Source organism: Oratosquilla oratoria, chromosome 7 (assembly GCF_046742065.1).
Source record: "Oratosquilla oratoria isolate Oo_2021 chromosome 7, ASM4674206v1, whole genome shotgun sequence".
Classification (NCBI taxonomy): domain Eukaryota; kingdom Metazoa; phylum Arthropoda; class Malacostraca; order Stomatopoda; family Squillidae; genus Oratosquilla; species Oratosquilla oratoria.
In genome coordinates this window covers 22,371,741-22,391,225 of record NC_134783.1, presented here as the reverse complement: position 1 = coordinate 22,391,225, position 19,485 = coordinate 22,371,741, and the positions used below count along the sequence as shown (strand labels likewise).

Sequence of the window (19,485 nt, the reverse complement as noted above, 5' to 3'; positions counted from 1 at the left end):
TGTGACTAATATTTTTTAATAATTTCTTTGTCCAAATAGGTAAATGCCACTTTTATTGATCTTAGTAAGTTATAGGATCTTAGCTAGTTATAGTGTATTTACCTTGTTGTATTATACAGGAATGGAGCTACGAGTATGCTTGTGGTGACCCGTCTTTTGTATCTTTCAGCATCAAGTTTTTTCTTAAAATCTTGAATTGTGTTTGCACACACTGTTTCTTTATCTAAATTATTCCAGATATCCAGCACTCTGTGTGGGAAGCTATTTTTTTTCAGATCTCTTCTGTAGTTATCCTTTTCGAGTTTCTTTTCGTGTCCTCTTGTTTTTCCATTATCCCATTTTAGTAAATCAATCCTATCAAGGATTTCCATTCTTTTCATGATTCTATAGTCTTTAGATCTCCTCTTTCTCTTCTCTGCTCCAGTGTTGGTAATTCCAATTTGGATAATCTTTGTTCTTATGTTAATTTATAAAGAGTTGGTGCCAACTTTATCATTGCTCTCTGTATTCTTTCGAATTTCTTCATATTCTTTTTAGTACTGGGTGTCTATAGTGTTGCTAAATATTCCAGTTTTGGTGTGTGGGTGCGTGTGTTTACCTAGTTGTATCTTATGGGAAGGGGAGTTATGCTCATGGTGTATTTACCTAGTTGTAGTTTATGGGAAGGGGAGCTAAGCTCGTGGTGTCCCGTCTTCATATCTCATTTTATCTAAACGGTTTTTAAATTCATGTATTGTTTTTGCACACACCACTTTCTCATCTAACTTGTTCCAAATGTCTATTACTCTGTGAGGAAACCTGTTCTTTTTCAGATCTCTTCTATACCTGTCTTTCTTGATTTTCTTTCCGTGTCCTCTTGTATTTCTATCATCCCATTTTATTAGATCTTCTCTATCAATAGTTTCTATGCCTTTCATGATTCTATAAATAGTTATCAAATATCCTTTCTCTCTTCTTTGCTCTAATGTCTGTAGCTCAAGTTTTGCTAGTCTCTCTTCATATGTTTTAAGAGTGTTAGTGCCAATTTTGTAATTGCTCTTTGTATTCTTTCAACTTTTGTTATACTTTTTTTGTACTTGGTGACCACATCGTTGCTGCATATTCCAATCTTGGTCTTATCAAAGTGATTAGTATTTTCTTCACCATTTCTTCAACCAGGTATGTAAATGCCACTTTGATTGTTCTTATTAAATTATAAGTTTCTCCAAAAATCTTGTTCATATGTTTCTCAGGTGACATATTATTCATAATAATGACTCCCAGGTCCTTCTCATTTTCTACTTTTTTTATTCCTTCTCCCAATTTATATGATCCTATTATCCTTTTTTTGCTTTTTCCAAATTCCATTATACTACACTTCTTAGTATTGAACTCCATCTCCCACTTCCTACTCCATTCCCATACTTTATTGAGATCACTCTGTAGTGATTCACAATCTTCTTCAGTGTTCACTTTTTTTTTAACAGTTTTACATCATCTGCAAAGAAGCTCATATAACTTTCAATTTCATCATCCATATCATTAATATATATATAGCAAACATTATTGGGGCCAGAACTGTTCCTTGTGGAACACCACTTATTACTTCATCCCAATTTGAGTGTTTATCTCTTATCACTACTCTCATTTTTCTTTCTTGCAAAAAGTCTTCCATCCATTTAAGCAGTTTGCCCTGTATTCCTCCTTCAGTTTCTAATTTCTTAAGCAACTTCTTATGTGGTACTTTGTCAAAAGCTTTTTTTAGGTCTAGAAATGCACAATCAGCCCATCCATCTCTTTCTTGTATTACATCTATTAGCCTTGAATAGAAATATCGCTTGTTTGCGAAAACGTCATCATAACTCAAAAAACTAAATTTTTGAGTTATCTATACAGACATATTCATCTTCAAACACGGATTTTTTTTGGTAACAGTGTCATATCTGTAGCTCAAAAATTGACCGCTAGGGAGTGCTAAATGTCCCAACGACATAACCTTACATGTTCCAACTTGTTCCAACAAATATTTTAGACTTAGTAAAGATTATGATTGTTTCAACTTCTATAAACTTTAGAGGCATATTTGATGCTCCAAAAAATGTTCCACCTATGGTGTTTGAGGGCTTTTTATAATATTGAGAGCGTTTTGAAACTTTAAAATGCCTCTCCTGAAAAATTCGATATTTTGAGTTATGATGACGTTTTCGCAAATAAGCGATATGTTAAATTGGAGACGCATGATTGTCCTTGTCTGAATCCAAATTGCCTTGGATTTAGCACATTGTTTTTTCCAAATACTTTACCCATCTACTTTTGATAATTCTTTCACAAATTTTTGCTATTGTACTTGTTAGAGAGACTGGTCTATAGTTGGTGGGGTCTTCTTTATTTCCCCCTTTATATAGAGGAACTATATTTGCTTTTTTCCAATCTTTTGGAACTTTTCCTTCTTTCAAGGAACTGTTTATTATGCTATGTATTTTGTCTGCCAGTTCATTCTTGCATTCTTTCAAAATCCAGTTTGCTATTTCATCTGGTCCATGCGATTTTCTGACATCAAGATTACCCAAGTGTTTCATTATTTCATTCTTTGTTACTTCTATTTCTTTCATAGGAGATACTTTCTCTTCCCATTCGATCTCTCCAGGTTGTATATTCTCCCTTGTAAACACTGATTTAAAATGCTTGTTTATAATTTCTGTCATTTCTATTTCCTCTGTGTATTCAACTCTTCCTTGTCTTAATTTCTCTAATTCTTGTTTGTTTTTCAGTTTGTTTACAAATCTGTAGAACAGTTTTGGTTGATCTTTACATTTTTCCTATAACATCTTTTTCATATTTTCTCTTTTCCTCTCTGCACACTTGTACATATTCATTTCTATAACAAGTATATATTTTCCATTTTTCAGGTCTTTTGTCTTTCTTCTATTTGGTCCAAGCTTTATCTCTTTTGTCTTTTAACTTCCTACAACTTTTGTTGTACCAGCACTTTACATATTCTTTTTCTTGCTTTTGTCTTGGGACATACTTTTCCACTCCTTTTTTTTTTTTTTTTTATAAATTTTTGTCAAATTATTCCTCTTCTCTTCCACTGTTGTTTCCTCTTTGTATATTCTTTCCCAGTTTTCTTTTTGAAAGAATTCTCTTATTTTATCAAAATTTGTTTTTTCATACATCATTCTTCCTTTTCTATATTGTTCATTTCTTTTCATGAATTTTTCCTCATTTAGTTCCAGTTCAATCAATATGTGGTCACTTTTACTTATTGGTGTCTTATATTCAATCTTTTCTACTATTTCAGGTTCTGATGTGATTATTAGGTCTAGCCTCAATGGTTCTTCTTCATTTCTATACCTAGTGTTCTCTTGAATCCATTGTGTCATTGTATGGTCAATAATCATCTCAAGTAGAACATTTCCCCATGAGTCGTCTCCACCCTTTACTGTCATCTCTTCCCAGCACACTTCTTTGCAATTAAAGTCGCCCATCATAACTATTCTTCCTCCATCTTCCATTATCTTATTTAATGTTATCCCTGTGTCTTCTAACATACTTTTATTTTCACTCTCTTCCCACGAGGCTGTTTTTGGAGGCACATAATTTAGTACAAACTTTCTGCTCTTCTTATCTCTGTCTTCTACTTCGATCATAATCATCTCTACTGTATTCTTTCCATATGTGACACTCCTCACATTTATATCCTTCTTAGTCAGGAACATAACTCCACCCCCTTGTTTTGTCTCTCTGTTTCTAATCCAATAATTATATGCATCATGTCCTACACTGTTGGGTGGTAGTGGACCTTTTAATTTTGTCTCTACAATTCCCATTATGTCCAGTTCTTTTTCCTTCAGATAATCATTCAGTTCATTCAATCCTGTTATTAATCCATATATATTTGTGTAAGACACTCTTAATTTTCTGTTATTTCCATTGTATTTTCTGTTTCCCTTTTGTTTTTCTCTGGTATGGCCCATTTCCTCACTTTTATATTCACTACTCTCCAATAGAATTCCTCTTTTTCTGACTCTGTTCTGTTCTCGTTTTTTTTCTTAGCTTCTTGTCTTTTCATTTTTTCCTCCTCTCTTTCCTCTTTATTCATTTCTCTTTTTATAAATACCTTTTTATACTGTTCACTGTTTGCTAGTTTCCCTGTTTTTGCTAAGATATTCTCTGTTGTCGTTTGTGACCTGAATTTAACCTTAATTGGTCTGGACTTATCTGTACTATATTTGTCAAGCCTATACATTTCTTCAATTTGTTTCACAATTTCAGGTTTATCTGCCTGAACTAATTCTAGTAAACTGCTTACTTTTTCTTTTTCCTCTTTGATTCTTGTGGTTCTATTTAGATTATACTTCTCTTCCATTCCTAATATAATTATACATTTCTTTTTATCTGCTAAGTCTCTTACTATATTCTCCTTCTGTCTCATCACTTTAATAACTGTGTCTTCAATTTGTTCTTTAATCTGTTGTTTTACTATATCATTAAATGCAATTTTGCTCCTCTCTTGGATTTTTTCCAATCCTGTGGTTTTTTTGCTATGGACTCTTTATTCTCTTTATTATTATTCTTTAATTCCTCATTCTCATCTTTTACTTCTTTTAACTGTTTTTTTAATACTTCTATTTCTTTAGTTAGTTTTTGGTTCACCTTCTCTAATTCTTCCAGTTTTTCAACTCTCTGCGTGATCTTCGTGAGTTCACCGAACCTATCCTCCCAATGTTTGACAATTTTCTCAAGTTTTTCTTCTAGGCTTACTAATTGGGGAGGGTTGGCATCCCCCCCCCCCAAATTAAATCCTTGGAAATTGTTATCTTCACTTTCCATTGCGCTGCTCTTATCTATATTTCTAATTTTACATTATTGTTAGTCCCTTCATCGTCACTAAATTGATCTGGCCTGCGTTTGTTTATATGGCATCTGCCTGCCTGGACCAAGTCCTCTCCTTCCTCATTTCCTTCCATTTCCCTCAGTAATCCCTCCCCTTCTCCTTTTTCATCACCTTCCCACTACACCACTAGCTTTCCCCTTCCCTGTAAATACAATAAGGTACTTCCTTCACATTGAGATCCTCGAAAATTTCACTTTTTCTTTGGAGCTCTAATCTTCGCCGTCAATTCGATGAATGTGTATTTACCTAGTTGTATTTTACAGGAAGGGGAGCTATCCTCGTGGTGTCCCATCTTCATATCTCATTTTATCTAAACGGTTTTTAAATTCATGTATTGTTTTTGCACACACCACTTTCTCATCTAACTTGTTCCAAATATGTATTACTCTGTGAGGAAACCTGTTCTTTTTCAGATCTCTTCTATACCTGTCTTTCTTGATTTTCTTTCCGTGTCCTCTTGTATTTCTATCATTCTATTTTATCAGATCCTCTCTATCAATAGTTTCTATGCCTTTCATGATTCTGTAAATAGTTATCAAATATCCTTTCTCTCTTCTTTGCTCTAATGTCTGTAGCTCAAGTTTTGCTAGTCTCTCTTCATATGATAGTTTTGAGAGAGTTGGTGCCAATTTTGTAATTGCTCTTTGTATTCAAATTTTGTTATACAGTACATTTTTTTGTACTTGACCACATCGTTGCTGCATATTCCAATCTTGGTCTTATCAAAGTGATAAGTATTTTCTTCACCATTTCTTCATCCAGATATGTAAATTCTACTTTGTTCTTATTAAATTATACGTTTCTCCAAAAATCTTGTTTATATGTTTCTCAAGTGACATATTATTCATAATAATGACTCCCAGGTCCTTCTCATTTTCTACTTTTTTTATTCCTTCTTCTCCCAGTTTATATGATCCTATTATTCTTTATTTGCTTTTTCCAAATTCCATTATACTACACTTCTTAGTATTGAACTCCATCTCCCACTTCCTACTCCATTCCCATACTTTATTGAGATCACTCTGTAGTGATTCACAATCTTCTTCAGTGTTCACTTTTTTAACAGTTTTGCATCATCTGCAAAGAAGCTCATATAACTTTCAATTTCATCATCCATATCATTAATATATATAGCAAACATTATTGGGGCCAGAACTGTTCCTTGTGGAACACCACTTATTACTTCATCCCAATTTGAGTGTTTGTCTCTTATCACTCCTCTCATTTTTCTTTCTTGCAAAAAGTCTTCCATCCATTTAAGCAGTTTGCCCTGTATTCCTCCTTCAGTTTCTAATTTCTTAAGCAACTTCTTATGTGGTACTTTGTCAAAAGCTTTTTTTAGGTCTAGAAATGCACAATCAGCCCATCTATCTCTTTCTTGTATTATATCTATTAGCCTCGAATAGAAATATATTAAATTGGTGACACATGATCATCCTTGTCTGAATCCAAATTGCCTTGGATTTAGCACATTGTTTTTTTCCAAATACTTCACCCATCTACTTTTGATAATTCTTTCACAAATTTTTGCTATTGTACTTGTTAGAGAGACTGGTCTATAGTTGGTGGGGTCTTCTTTATTTCCCCCTTCATATATAGGTACTATATTTGCTTTTTTCCAATCTTTTGGAACTTTTCCTTCTTTCAAGGAACTGTTTATTATGCTATGTATTTTGTCTGCCAGTTCATTCTTGCATTCTTTCAAAATCCAGTTTGCTATTTCATCTGGTCCATGCGATTTTCTGACATCAAGATTACCCAAGTGTTTCATTATTTCATTCTTTGTTACTTCTATTTCTTTCATAGGAGGTACTTTCTCTTCCCATTCGATCTCTCCAGGTTGTATATTCTCCCTTGTAAACACTGATTTAAAATGCTTGTTTATAATTTCTGTCATTTCTATTTCCTCTGTGTATTCAACTCTTCCTTGTCTTAATTTCTCTAATTCTTGTTTGTTTTTCAGTTTGTTGTTTACAAATCTGTAGAATAGTTTTGGTTGATCTTTACATTTTTCTATGACATCTTTTTCATATTTTCTCTTTTCCTCTCTGCACACTTGTACATATTCATTTCTATAACAAGTATATATTTTCCATTTTCAGGTCTTTTGTCTTTCTTCTATTTGGTCCAAGCTTTATCTCTTTTGTCTTTTAACTCCCTACAACTTTTGTTGTACCAGCACTTTACATATTCTTTTTCTTGCTTTTGTCTTGGGACATACTTTTCCACTCTTTTTTTTTTTTTTTTTTTTTTTTTATAAATTTTTGTCAAAATATTCCATTTCTCTTCCACTGTTGTTTCCTCTTTGTATTTTCTTTCCCAGTTTTCTTTTTGAAAGAATTCTCTTATCTTATCAAAATTTGTTTTTTCATACATCATTCTTCCTTTTCTATATTGTTCATTTTTCATGAATTTTTCCTCATTTAGTTCCAGTTCAATCAATATGTGGTCACTTTTACTTATTGGTGTCTTATATTCAATCTTTTCTACTATTTCAGGTTCTGATGTGATTATTAGGTCTAGCCTCAATGGTTCTTCTTCATTTCTATACCTAGTGTTCTCTTGAATCCATTGTGACATTGTATGGTCAATAATCATGTCGAGTAGAACATTTCCCCATGAGTCGTCTCCACCCTTTACGGTCATCTCTTCCCAGCACACTTCTTTGCAATTAAAGTCGCCCATCATAACTATTCTTCCTCCATCTTCCATTATCTTATTTAATGTTATCCCTGTGTCTTCTAACATACTTTTATTTTCACTCTCTTCCCACGAGGCTGTTTTTGGAGGCACATAATTTAGTACAAACTTTCTGCTCTTCTTATCTCTGTCTTCTACTTCGATCATAATCATCTCTACTGTATTCTTTCCATATGTGACACTCCTCACGTTTATATCCTTCTTAGTCAGGAACATAACTCCACCCCCTTGTTTTGTCTCTCTGTTTCTAATCCATTAATCATATGCATCATGTCCTACACTGTTGGGTGGTAGTGGACCTTTTAATTTTGTCTCTACAATTCCCATTATGTCCAGTTCTTTTTCCTTCAGATAATCATTCAGTTCATTCAATCCTGTTATTAATCCATCTATATTTGTGTAAGACACTCTTAATTTTCTGCTACTTCCATTGTATTTTCTGTTTCCCTTTTGTTTTTCTCTGGTATGGCCCATTTCCTCACTTTCATATTCACTACTCTCCAATAGAATTTCTCTTTTTCTGACTCTGTTCTGTTCTCGTTTTTTTCTTAGCTTCTTGTCTTTTCATTTTTTCCTCCTCTCTTTCCTCTTTATTAATTTCTCTTTTTATAAATACTTTTTTATACTGTTCACTGTTTGCTAGTTTCCCTGTTTTTGCTAAGATATTCTCTGTCATTTGTGACCTGAATTTAATCTTAATTGGTCTGGTCTTATCTGTACTATATTTGCCAAGCCTATACATTTCTTCAATTTGTTTCACGATTTCAGGTTCATCTTCCTGAACTAATTCTAGTAAACTGCTTACTTTTTCTTTTTCCTCTTTGATTCTTGTGGTTCTATTTAGATTATACTTCTCTTCCATTCCTAATATAATTATACATTTCTTTTTATCTGCTAAGTCTCTTACTATATTCTCCTTCTGTCTCATCACTTTAATGACTGTGTCTTCAGTTTGCTCTTTCATCAGTTGTTTTACTATGTCATTAAATGCAATTTTGCTGTTCTCTTGGATTTTTTTCCAACCCTGTGCTTCATTTGCTATGGACTCTTTATTCTCTTTGTTATTCTTCTTTAATTCCTCATTCTCATGTTTTACTTCTTTTAACTGTCTTTTTAATACTTCTATTTCTTTAATTAGTTTTTGGTTTACCTTCTCTAATTCTTCCAATTTTTCAACTCTCTGCATGATCTTCGTGAGTTCACCGAACCTATCCTCCCAATGTTTGACAATTTTCTCAAGTTTTTCTTCTAGGCTTGCTAATCTTGGAGGGATGTGTTGGTGTGGAGGAGAATTGTATTTTGTTGTTTTATTTATTGTATTATCTATATTATGCTATTATGTATTTATATTATGTAATACAATGTGTTTTGTTTATGTAAGATACCGCAGATGCGATGTGCGCCTTTTTTTTTTGCGCAAATTGGAGTGCGTGGCGTCAGTATCTAAGCAGCCTTGTAAGCAGGCGCACGCAATTGTGATTGTATAAGTTTGTGTGTATCTAAATATAATATTCCACTTTTAATTTTTTGCACACTCATTAGCCACCCCAATACATTAAATGGTGGCAGCGGTGGGATTCGAACCCATGCCTCTGAAGAGACTGGCAGTGGTGTGGGCTATAAAGCACTTCCGTGATATCATTTTTGGATATCCTATTACAGTCTACACGGACCACACTGCTGTCACTCAGCTTTTTAAGGGAAAGAATCTGTCAGGCCGCCTAGCCAGATGGTTCCTCACGATCAAGGAATTCAATCCAACCCTAAAGCATATCCCCGGGTGTGCGAACCATGTTGCTGATGCACTTTCACGGAATATCCCTGTTGCTGCTGTTACCGTGATTCATAACTTTTCCCTGCAGGATCTGGCCAAAGCTCAGCGTGAAGACCCTGTTTGGTCTGCTGTCATTTATGCTTTGGAGTCTGGTGATGATTCCACCTTACCAGCTTTACCAGTACCTCTGTACCAATTTTCCCTGCAGGACGAGGTTCTCATTCATAATGTGGAAGTGTTTGAGCAGGATGTGGCACAGCTAGTGATCCCTGAGTCTTTAGTTCCCATTGTTTTGTCCCTTGCTCATGATGCCCCTCAGGCTGGTCACCCACTTTTAATTTTTTGTGCACTCATTAGCCACCCCAATACAGGGTTGGCTTCCCCCCCCCTCATTAAATCCTTGGAAATTATTATCTACACTTTCCATTGTGCTGCTCTTATCTATATTCATAATCTTTACATTTTTGCTAATCCCTTCTTTGTCACTGAAATTATCTGGACCTTTTTTGTTGTTTACATGGCGTTTGCCTGCCTGGACCAAGTCCTCCCCCTCCTCATTTCCTTCCATTTCCCTCAGTAATCTCTTCCCTTCTCCTTTTTCATCACCTTCCCACTACACCACGAGCTTTCCCCTTCCCTATAAATACAACAAAGGTACTTGTCGTTGTGATCCTCAAAATTCTTGGATAACTCCGGAGTCCGAACTTCACTGTCACCTCGACCGACGTGTGTGTGTGTGTGTGCATGGGGGTGGGAGAGAGAAAAAGAGAGAAATAGGGAGGGAAGAAGAGAGAGATAGAGAAAGGGGAAAAAGGGAGAGGGAAAGAGAGAGAGGGAGAGCAAGAGAAAGTGAGGGAGAGGAAGAGAGAGAGGGAGAGGAAGAGAAAGTGAGGGAGAGGAAGAGAGAGAGGAAGAGGGAGAGAGAGGAGAGAGGGGGAGAGAGGGAGAGGAGAGAGGGAGAGGAGAGAGGGAGAGGAAGAGAGAAGGAGAGAGAAGGGGAGAGAGGGAGAGAGACTCTTACCTGTGCATAAATAACTTTGACCTTCTTCTTTCTATTGACAAAGGTGGTAGAGTTGTCAACAATGAAGAATGATTCAATATAATCATGGGCAGCAGCTGCAATAGCCAAATTACTGCTGCCTGTATCCACTAGCACCTTGAACTAGAAAAAGAAATAAATATTAATAAGAACAGAGTACTTTATCCCTTCCCACATCTAGTATCTTTAACTGAGAATCAAATTTGCATAAAGCACACCAATTCTCTTTTATTTCCTATAAAAACAATATGGATACATAAGAAACTCGTAATAAAAGACTCACAGTAATAGTATTTTGTCAGCAATAACTAGCATTTCTATCCTTTCAGACAATATTCCACCAAAAAGCTAGTCATGGAGGTGGTAAAAAAGATATTTAAGGACAGCATAAAACAGATGTCACAAGTTAGAAGTGTTCCCCATTCTTTTTTGAGTAGAGATTAGTTTCCAGTCACATAAGAATGCTGAATGATTTGGTCCATAGGGATGTCACAGGTCCCTGAAGATTAACTGCAAAACACAGTCACTACCTTATAAGGTATAATTAACCAATCACTCTATATCTCTCTTGCAGAAGGTCCGCAGCTCCTAAGTAACCGGTAACAGCCACCAGACTGTCTCACAAGTCAATCAGGGAAGAAGAAATATTGTGGTGTCTGGGTATGGCAAGTGGGCTAGGTAGGGAATTTGCTGTCCAGAGTAGATTTTCGACTTTAATTTCCACACTATCCCACCCCAACCCAACCACTGACACTAGCCAATCTCTTGATCTTTGAGTAAAACATCTACATTCATTTTCAATTGTTTTATTGAGAATAAAAGTCTAAAAAATTAAATATTAGAAAAAAGAGAAATAATAAACCAACAAAACTGACAATTCAAGTTTTCATTGAAAAATAAATAACAAAATAAAATAAATAGCTGTCATGACAGTCTCATCAAATGACAACAATTATAATTTTTACTTTTTCCTTTGCCAATTCTTCAAACATTTCATCATAGTCCAATTCTTCTGTCAGCTGGTGCTCAATGGATAAAATGATCAAATTTCTTATATAAAGGATGCATTGTAGATTTCAAGTAGTTTTTTTTTTGTGAGTTTCAACTTTGAAAGACTTCTTTCTGTGTAGCAACAAGCACAACAACAGTCAAAAAAATCCTGAGTATGACAATACTGGGGACTGAACTCTCTGGCTTGAACTTTTGAATTAATAATAAAAATTGAGATGCCCCTTGTTTCCACAACTCACTGATTTTTCTATTCCAACAGCAAAAGGAAAATGCTTCAGCTTTTTTTTCAGTCAGATACTGTTTTGCCAATATCACCCACAAAATGATCCAGTTGGCTTCTTCTTTCAAAAGATTCATTGGCGTCAGGAAGCTGTATTGTTCAGTAAGGTGGTGAAGCTGCTGGAAACTCAAAGATATTTCTTGGATGACTATCCACAGATGAAAAAAAAAAAATTCTCTTTTCATCTCAGCTACACACTACAAGTAAGCATTTTTTGTGGTTTCATTTTCATAATTCTATTATTATTAATATTATTATTTTGGGATTGGAGACAAAGAAAATGGAAAAAAGTGGGAGTTCAGCCAGTTGTTGTTTGCTGACGACAATGTAGTAGTGGCAGGATCAGAGGGGGCAGGACAGAGTTTGGAAAGGTGTGCTAGAGGAGAAAGTTAAAGAAGTATTAAATGAGAGAGGCTGGAGGAAGTGGATTGCTTTAGATACTTGGGGTCACATGTGGCAGGAAAGGGAGGAGTGGAAGTGGAGGTGAATTGTAGATTGAGAGATGCAAGTGAATGACTTGGGGGATTCAAAATTGTAATGAGAAATAGACATTTGGGAATCAATATTAAAAGAAGATTGTATGAAGGAGTGATTGTAATGACAGCATTGTATGGGGCAGAAACATGAGACATAAGAGAGGAAGAGAGGAGGATGTATTTACCTAGTTTTCACCTAGTTGTATCTTACAGGAAGGGGAGCTATGCTCATGGTGTCCCATCTTTGTATCTTGCAGTATCTAAATTGTTCCAGTTTGTTCCATATATTCACCACTCTGTGAGGAAAGTTGTTCTTTTTCAGATCTCTTCTATAACTGTCCTTTTTGAGTTTCTTTCCATGTCCTCTTGTATTTTCTGTATCCCAATTTAGTAAGTCTTCTCTATCAAGGACTTCCATACGTATCATGATTCTATAGATGGTCAACAAGTCTCTTCTTTCTCTTCTTTGTTCTAGAGTCGGTAACTCTAGTTTTGACAACAGTCTCTCTTCATATGACAGTTCTGAAAGTATGGGGGGCATCTTCGTAGTTGCTCTTTGGATTCTTTTAATTTTCCTTATATTCTTTTTGGTACTGGGTGACCATAGTGTTGCTGTGTACTCTAGTCTTGGTCTTATCAGTGTGACTAGCAATTTCTTCACCATTCCATTGTCCAAGTAAGTAAATACCACTTTTACTGACCTCAGCAAGTTGTAGGTTTCTCTGACAATTTTGTTTATTTGTGTATCAACGGACTTGTCCTTTGTGATGATTACTGCCAGGTCTTTTTCAAATCCCACTTTCTCTACATCCTTTTCGCCAATTCTATAGTCCTGATATCCTGTTTTTACTTTTTCCAAAATTCCATTATACTATATTTCATGATGTTGAAGTCCACTTCCCACTTCTGATTCCGTTCCCAAATTTTGTTCAGATCTCCTTCAGTGACTCACAGTCTATTTCAGTGCTCACTTTTCTCAACAATTTTGCATCATCAGCAAAGAGGGGAGTGTCCTCTCCCAATCATAAAATGATGCGGTTAGATTATTAGGTGGATTAGGATAGATTATTAAGTGTATAGTGATATTTCCAAGGTGGTCGGTGGGTTATAGATGTAATACCCACATGTTCTACTCGAGCCATCAAGTGCATTACATCATTACCCTCTACACTACTACACAACCATTATATTTTGTGAATTGTTCATAATAATACAGAGTAACAATTTTGATTAAATTTGAACAGTTTAAATCAGTATGTAATTGGATAGGAAACTCAAAGGAAGAGGGACAAACATTCTTGTACAGTGGGAAAACATTATATACCTACCCCCACGCCTATGATTCCTATAAGTGTAATTACATATTATTCATATCATATTCCTTTTGTATGGAGTATAGCTTAATGAAGGAATATACAGTATGTTAAAGTGTGGATAAGAATCAAAATAATAATGTCTCATACATACATATACCAAGGCTTTCTCCCCTTTACAAGGGAGGTAGCCAAAAAGAAAAAGGCATAAATTCATTCCCACCCATTCCATCCCTAAATACACTCCACTCCCCTCCACCCTCCCTCTTATCTTAGCACCTCCTGGATGATGGGTCATCCCTGCACCTTGTCCACTGCCCTGGATCAGAGGCAGTGTCGCAAGACACAGCGCATCCACAGCAAGTTCGCTTCATTAAATCGGCGACCCCCCCTCTCTGTCCCCCCATGCATAAAAGGAGAAGACGGGGAGAAAATCCCTTCGGGCTGCATCAAATTTTGCTCACACATACTACCTCACCCCCCATCCCCACACCCATTTCACCTCATGCATCACAACATCATCCATATACAGCCATTCTCCATTCACCCGTCTTTTGTCCTCTCCCGTCCTTCCTCAACAACCCTCTTCCCCAAAGCCCGTTTCACCCTATCCATCCATCTCATCCTATCCACCCCCTCATGTTTACTCCCTCCGCATCTGCCTTCCATACCTCTTTTACTAGTCTTTCTTCACTCATTCTTTCCATGTGTCCAAACCATCCTAATACTCTTTCATCAACCCTATCTCCCAACTCCCTTTCCACCCCTGTTCTCCTCCTCACCTCCTCATTTCTCACTCTATCTAGCCTAGTAACCCCCATCATACTTCTCAGACACCTCATCTCAAACACATTCAAACTCCTTCTCTCTTCCTCTATTATGTTCCATGTTTCTGCCCCATACAGTGCTGTTGGCACAATCACTCCTTCATACAGTCTCCTCTTAGCATCCATTCCCAAATGTCTATTCCTCATTACACTCTTTAATCCACCAAGGCATTTACTTGCTTCTCTCAATCTACATTCTACCTCCACCTCCACTCCACCTTTTCCTGCCACATTTGCACCCAAGTATCTAAAACTATCCACTTCCTCCAGTCGCTCTCCCTTAATGCTCACTTCCAGTCTGCTGCCACTTTCACCCCTTGTACATCTCATCACCTTACTTTTACCCATATTTATCTTCAGCTTTCTTCTTTCACACACACTCCCAAACTCTGTTACCAACTTCCTCGATCCCTCCTCCGATCCTGCCACAAGCGCAGTGTCATCCGCAAACAACAGCTGGCTCACCTCCCACTTTTCTCCATCTTCTTTAACCATCTCCAATCCCTGACCCACTACCCTTGCATTTACCTCTCGCACCACCCCATCCATGTACAAGTTGAACAGCCAGGGCAACATAATGCATCCCTGACAAAGTCCCACCTTTACCTCGAACCATTCACTCTCTCCATTTCTAATCCTGACACATGCTCTACTACTCTCGTAAAAACTCTTGACAGCTCCTGGAAGCTTTCCTCCTATCCTGTATATCTGCAAAACCTCCCACAGTGCCTTCCTGTCTACCCTGTCATAGGCCTTTTCCAGATCCATAAAAGCCCAAAAAACATTTTCCCTTTCCTATAGCTTTCTCACATATCTGTCTTACCACAAAAATCTGATCTACACAACCTCTACCCGTCCTAAATCCACACTGTTCCTCACCAATTACTCCCTCTGTTCCTCTCCTAATCCTCTCAATCAAGATCCTCCCAGAAGCATTCCCAACTACACTTAACAAGCTAATCCCTCTGAAACTACTACACTCACACTTGTCCCCTTTTCCCTTGTAAAGTGGAACTATACAGGCACTCCTCCAGTCCTCAGGCACTCTACCCTCTCTCCAACAAACATTAAATAACCTCACCAGCCAGTCCATCACTGTACCTCCTTTTTTTTAGACATCTCATAGATAAATAAAACAATTTGATGTAAATTTGAAATTTTCTTTGATTCCCTCTAACCTTGATCTCACAAATATAAGGGTAATACAAAAATGGCCTGAGGGGGGTGAGTGAAATAAAACTGTGTGTTGGTCACGAGCTACCATGTGTTCTAATATATGTATATTTAGCTTTGTGATTGGGATGGTGCCAGCAAAACACAATACGAGTAACTATCTTGTGATTACTAATCAAATAATCCAACTTAACATAGGGATTTCCCAATCAACATTGTATGGATATATTTGAGTGTCATCCTCATCTGTGGTGCTTGGGATTGGACACAATTTTATGAAGGCGTACTATACATCTTGCCCATCCATTCATTGATAATCAAATGCAGTTGCCTAATTTAATCACTACACATATGGCATTACAGTATAAAGATGCATGACCTCTGCAATATACACAAAAGTAGATGAGGTTATGTTCAAGTGATGTGTTCTGATACTCCAGTAAATCAAAATATTCTACAATTTGGCATTTTCCTCTACAATTGTATTGACTCAGTGAGGTAATACTGTGCATATTTTTTTCCTCTTCCAATGAATTTATAATCCTAAGCTTGACATTAATACATCTTGCTAAAAAAAATTACAATAACCCATATCTTTATGGGTATTACTTTGTTACTTGCAACAGTTAGTTATATATCCATCCTTTTGTTCCTCTACCTTTTGAGGTGGTGTACCAATCTCCACATCAATATCGTATCCCTGTCCCAGAATGCCTCCTAGGTTCCATGCAGGGCCAGGATCAGGTGAAGGCTTGATGGGTGGATGACCCAATACAGTGCTGGTTATAGGCACTAAGAACAAAACTACACATGCACCAAAGGAGAGATTGATGCGAGTAAACCAAAGATATCTTGACTTGGTCCACTCCATCTTCTGCTTTGTGTCTGCAAAAGAGAAGAAAGACTGTCAAATGCTGGAGATCTCAACCATGACAATACGGTGACATATGAGATTTTGTTGTTGCTGTAGTACACAGGAAAGTAACTATGCTTATAGTGCACCACCTCTTTGTCTCCATCTACCACACTGAGCTTTAAACAGGTTTATGGTTTTAGCAGAGGCTATTTCATCTTTTAAGCTGCTCCAGGAGTTGAAACATCTGTTTGGAAGACTTTCTTGGCATCTTTCATGTATGTAGTCTTCAGTTTGTTCCTATGACTTAATGACGCCTTCCTGTCCCAAATCAATTTTTCTACCCTTTATTCTTACGGTGGTCCTACAAAACGGGCAGCAAAGAGAATCATACCTTTACCTGTTCATTTTCAAAACCCATCAACTCCCTCTCCTCCAGCTGGATGTACAGCCCTTGAAGTGTAGACAATTACTCTCAGGACTGGGCCCAAGATCTCTATCATCTTTAACTGTATTTCTTTCATCTTCTCAACTATGGAGAGATGACAACTGGCAATTGCTCCCCTCCCCTTACTACTTTCAGCCAGTGACACTGAAATTGTCCCACATTAATACAATACAGACAACAGTCCAAATTTTGTTTCTGGAGAGATCTATAGGACTGCTGCCAACCACAGTGGGTCTGCATATATTCAGCCAGTGAAACTCAGGGCAACCAAGGCAACAATTGTTAAAATGATCTACATAGCTATGAATGGTTGCTGCTCTTTGTATTTTCATAATCTTATCTATAAAGTGGCACCTCAAAACTTGCTAAATGCCCTAGAGGTTAAACAAATTGGAATAAAAATTATTTTATTTTTAATTTCATTTATTCATTTTTTCTACTCATTTGTTTATCTATTATTATCATTATTATTCACTCCTGAGATCATCCCAACTACACCCCCAAACTCAAATTTGCTCCTCCTTCTCCACTTAGCTTCACTCAATGCCAACACACCCATTTTTCTTCTCACAAACATACTACCTATCTCTTCCCTTTTACTCTCATCTGTACCATATCCACGCACATTAAAAGACCCAAACCTTAGGGTACTGGTTGGAAAACTCCTCCCAGACCCTCTTATGGCTTTACTTGTGAAGAGAGGATGAGGGAGAGAAGGGGTGGCTTTACTAGTAAGTGAAGAGATAGGTAAGTGTGTGGTGGAGTCGAAGGAGGTTTCTTCAAGGTTAATGTGGATGGTGAAACTGGGAAGGGAAATGTGCATATGGGCCTGGTAGTGAGAAGAGTGTAGAGGAAAGGGAGGCTTTTTGGATAGATCTAAATGAATGCATAGAGGGTTTAGGGAGAAATGTCAATGTGGTGGTATTGGGAGACCTAATGCAAGGGTAGGAAATGAACCAATAGATGGAGTGGTTGGGAAGTGTGGAGTTCCAAGAAAAAATTGTAGTGGAGAGTTGATGGAGATGTGTCTTGAAAGAGGGTTGATGATAGCAAATACAATGTCTAGAAAGAAAGTCAAGCATAAGTACACATGGGAGAGGGTGGTGGATGGAAGGGTGGACTATATAGTGGTAGTCAGGAGAATTGTAGGAAGAGTTAAGGATGTACATGTTCTAAGGGGAGAGAGTGGGAGAATATCAGATAATTTTTTGGTAAAAGGCAAGTTGAGAGTGGAGGATAGATGGAGAAAGAGGAAAAAACAGAAGGTAGGGAGGTGCTTAAAGTGAAATGCTTAAATGAGAAAGAAAAGGAGGAGTACAAGAAGAAACTGAGGAGTGGGAGGGAGTGAAGGATAGAGTAGAACTAAGAGTGGAGTAAGAATGGGGATGTTTCAAGGAGGGAGTCACAAGGTGTGCAAAGATGGTGTGTGGAACAAGGAGGATTGGAGGAAATAGAAGGAAGGGTAGTGGGTGGTGGGATGAGGAAGCAAAGAAAATTGTAGAAGAGACGAAATGAGCATTCACAGATTGGTTACAAAATAGGATGAGAGAATCATATGAACGGTACAAAGAAAAGAGAAGTAAAGCACAAAATACAGGAGGCAAAGAGGAGAGCAGATGTGAAATGGGGTAAAATTATGACAAATTTACTAAAGTAATAAAAAGATGTTTTGGAAAGAAATTATAAGAGGAAGGAGGCGAATCAAGTAGAGAAGAAAATGTAAAAGGTCCAGATGGAGAGATGATAATGAAAAAGACAGCAGTAAGAGGATGATTGGTAGAATATTTTAAGGAATTGCTAAATGTGAAGGAAGATAGGGAGGGAAAGGTAGCTGCAGTGGGAAGTGCTAAGAAAATAACAGTGATGAGTGAGGAAAATGGAGGAGAAATAAGGAAAGATGAACTGACAGCAGTTGTGAAGAAGATGAGAGCAGGTAAAGCACCTGGGTTGGACGAGCGTCATGCAGAATGTCTAAAAAAAATGAGGTACATTGATGATGGACCAGTTGGTGAGGTTATTCAATGTTTGTTTAAGAGAAGGTAGAGTGCTGGAGGACTGGAGGAGTGCCTATATAGTTCCACTTTACATGGGAAAAGGGGACAAGTGTGAATGTACTACTTTCAAAGGGATCAGTTTGTTAAGTGTAGTTGGGAAGACTTATGGAAGGGTTTTGATTGAGAGGATTAGGAGAGGAACAGAAGGAGTAATTGGTGAGGAACAGTGTGGGTTTAGGACAGGTAGGGGTTGCGTGGATCAGATTTTTGTGGTAAGACAGATATGTGAGAAAGCTTTAGGAAAAGGTAAGGTTTTTGATCCTTTATGGATTTGAAAAAGGCTTATGACAGGGTACACAGGAAGGCACTGTGGAAGGTATTGCAGATATGGGATAGAAGGAAAGTTTTTAAGAGCAGTCAAGAGTTTTTATGATAGTAGAGCTTGTGGGACTTCAACAAGGATGTGTTATGTCACCTTAGCTGTTCAATTTATACATGGATGGGGTGGTGCAAGAGGTAAATGCAAGTGTAATGAGTTGGGGATTGGAGATGGTTAAAGAAAATGGAGAAAAGTGGGAGATAAGCCAGTTACTGTTTGCTGACAACACTACATTTGTAGCACGATCAGAGGAGGGATTGAGGAAGTTAGTGACGGAGTTTGGGAAGGTGTGAAAAAGAAGGAAGTTGATGATAAATGTGGGTAAAAGTAAGGTGATGAGAT

At 37.1% G+C, this 19,485-nt stretch overlaps 1 protein-coding gene across 1 annotated transcript in view; it reads right to left on the bottom strand.

The window, feature by feature from the left end:
- Positions 1–19,485, bottom strand: part of LOC143026997 (beta-secretase 1-like) — a 54,098-nt gene that overhangs the window by 26,641 nt on the left and 7,972 nt on the right. The window contains exons 2-3 of the mRNA XM_076187815.1: positions 16,128–16,354; positions 10,372–10,512 (exon numbers count right to left, since the gene is read on the bottom strand). Coding sequence (XP_076043930.1) covers positions 10,372–10,512; positions 16,128–16,340 — 354 coding nt within the window. The 5' untranslated portion in view covers positions 16,341–16,354. The remainder of the gene's footprint in view (positions 1–10,371; positions 10,513–16,127; positions 16,355–19,485) is intronic.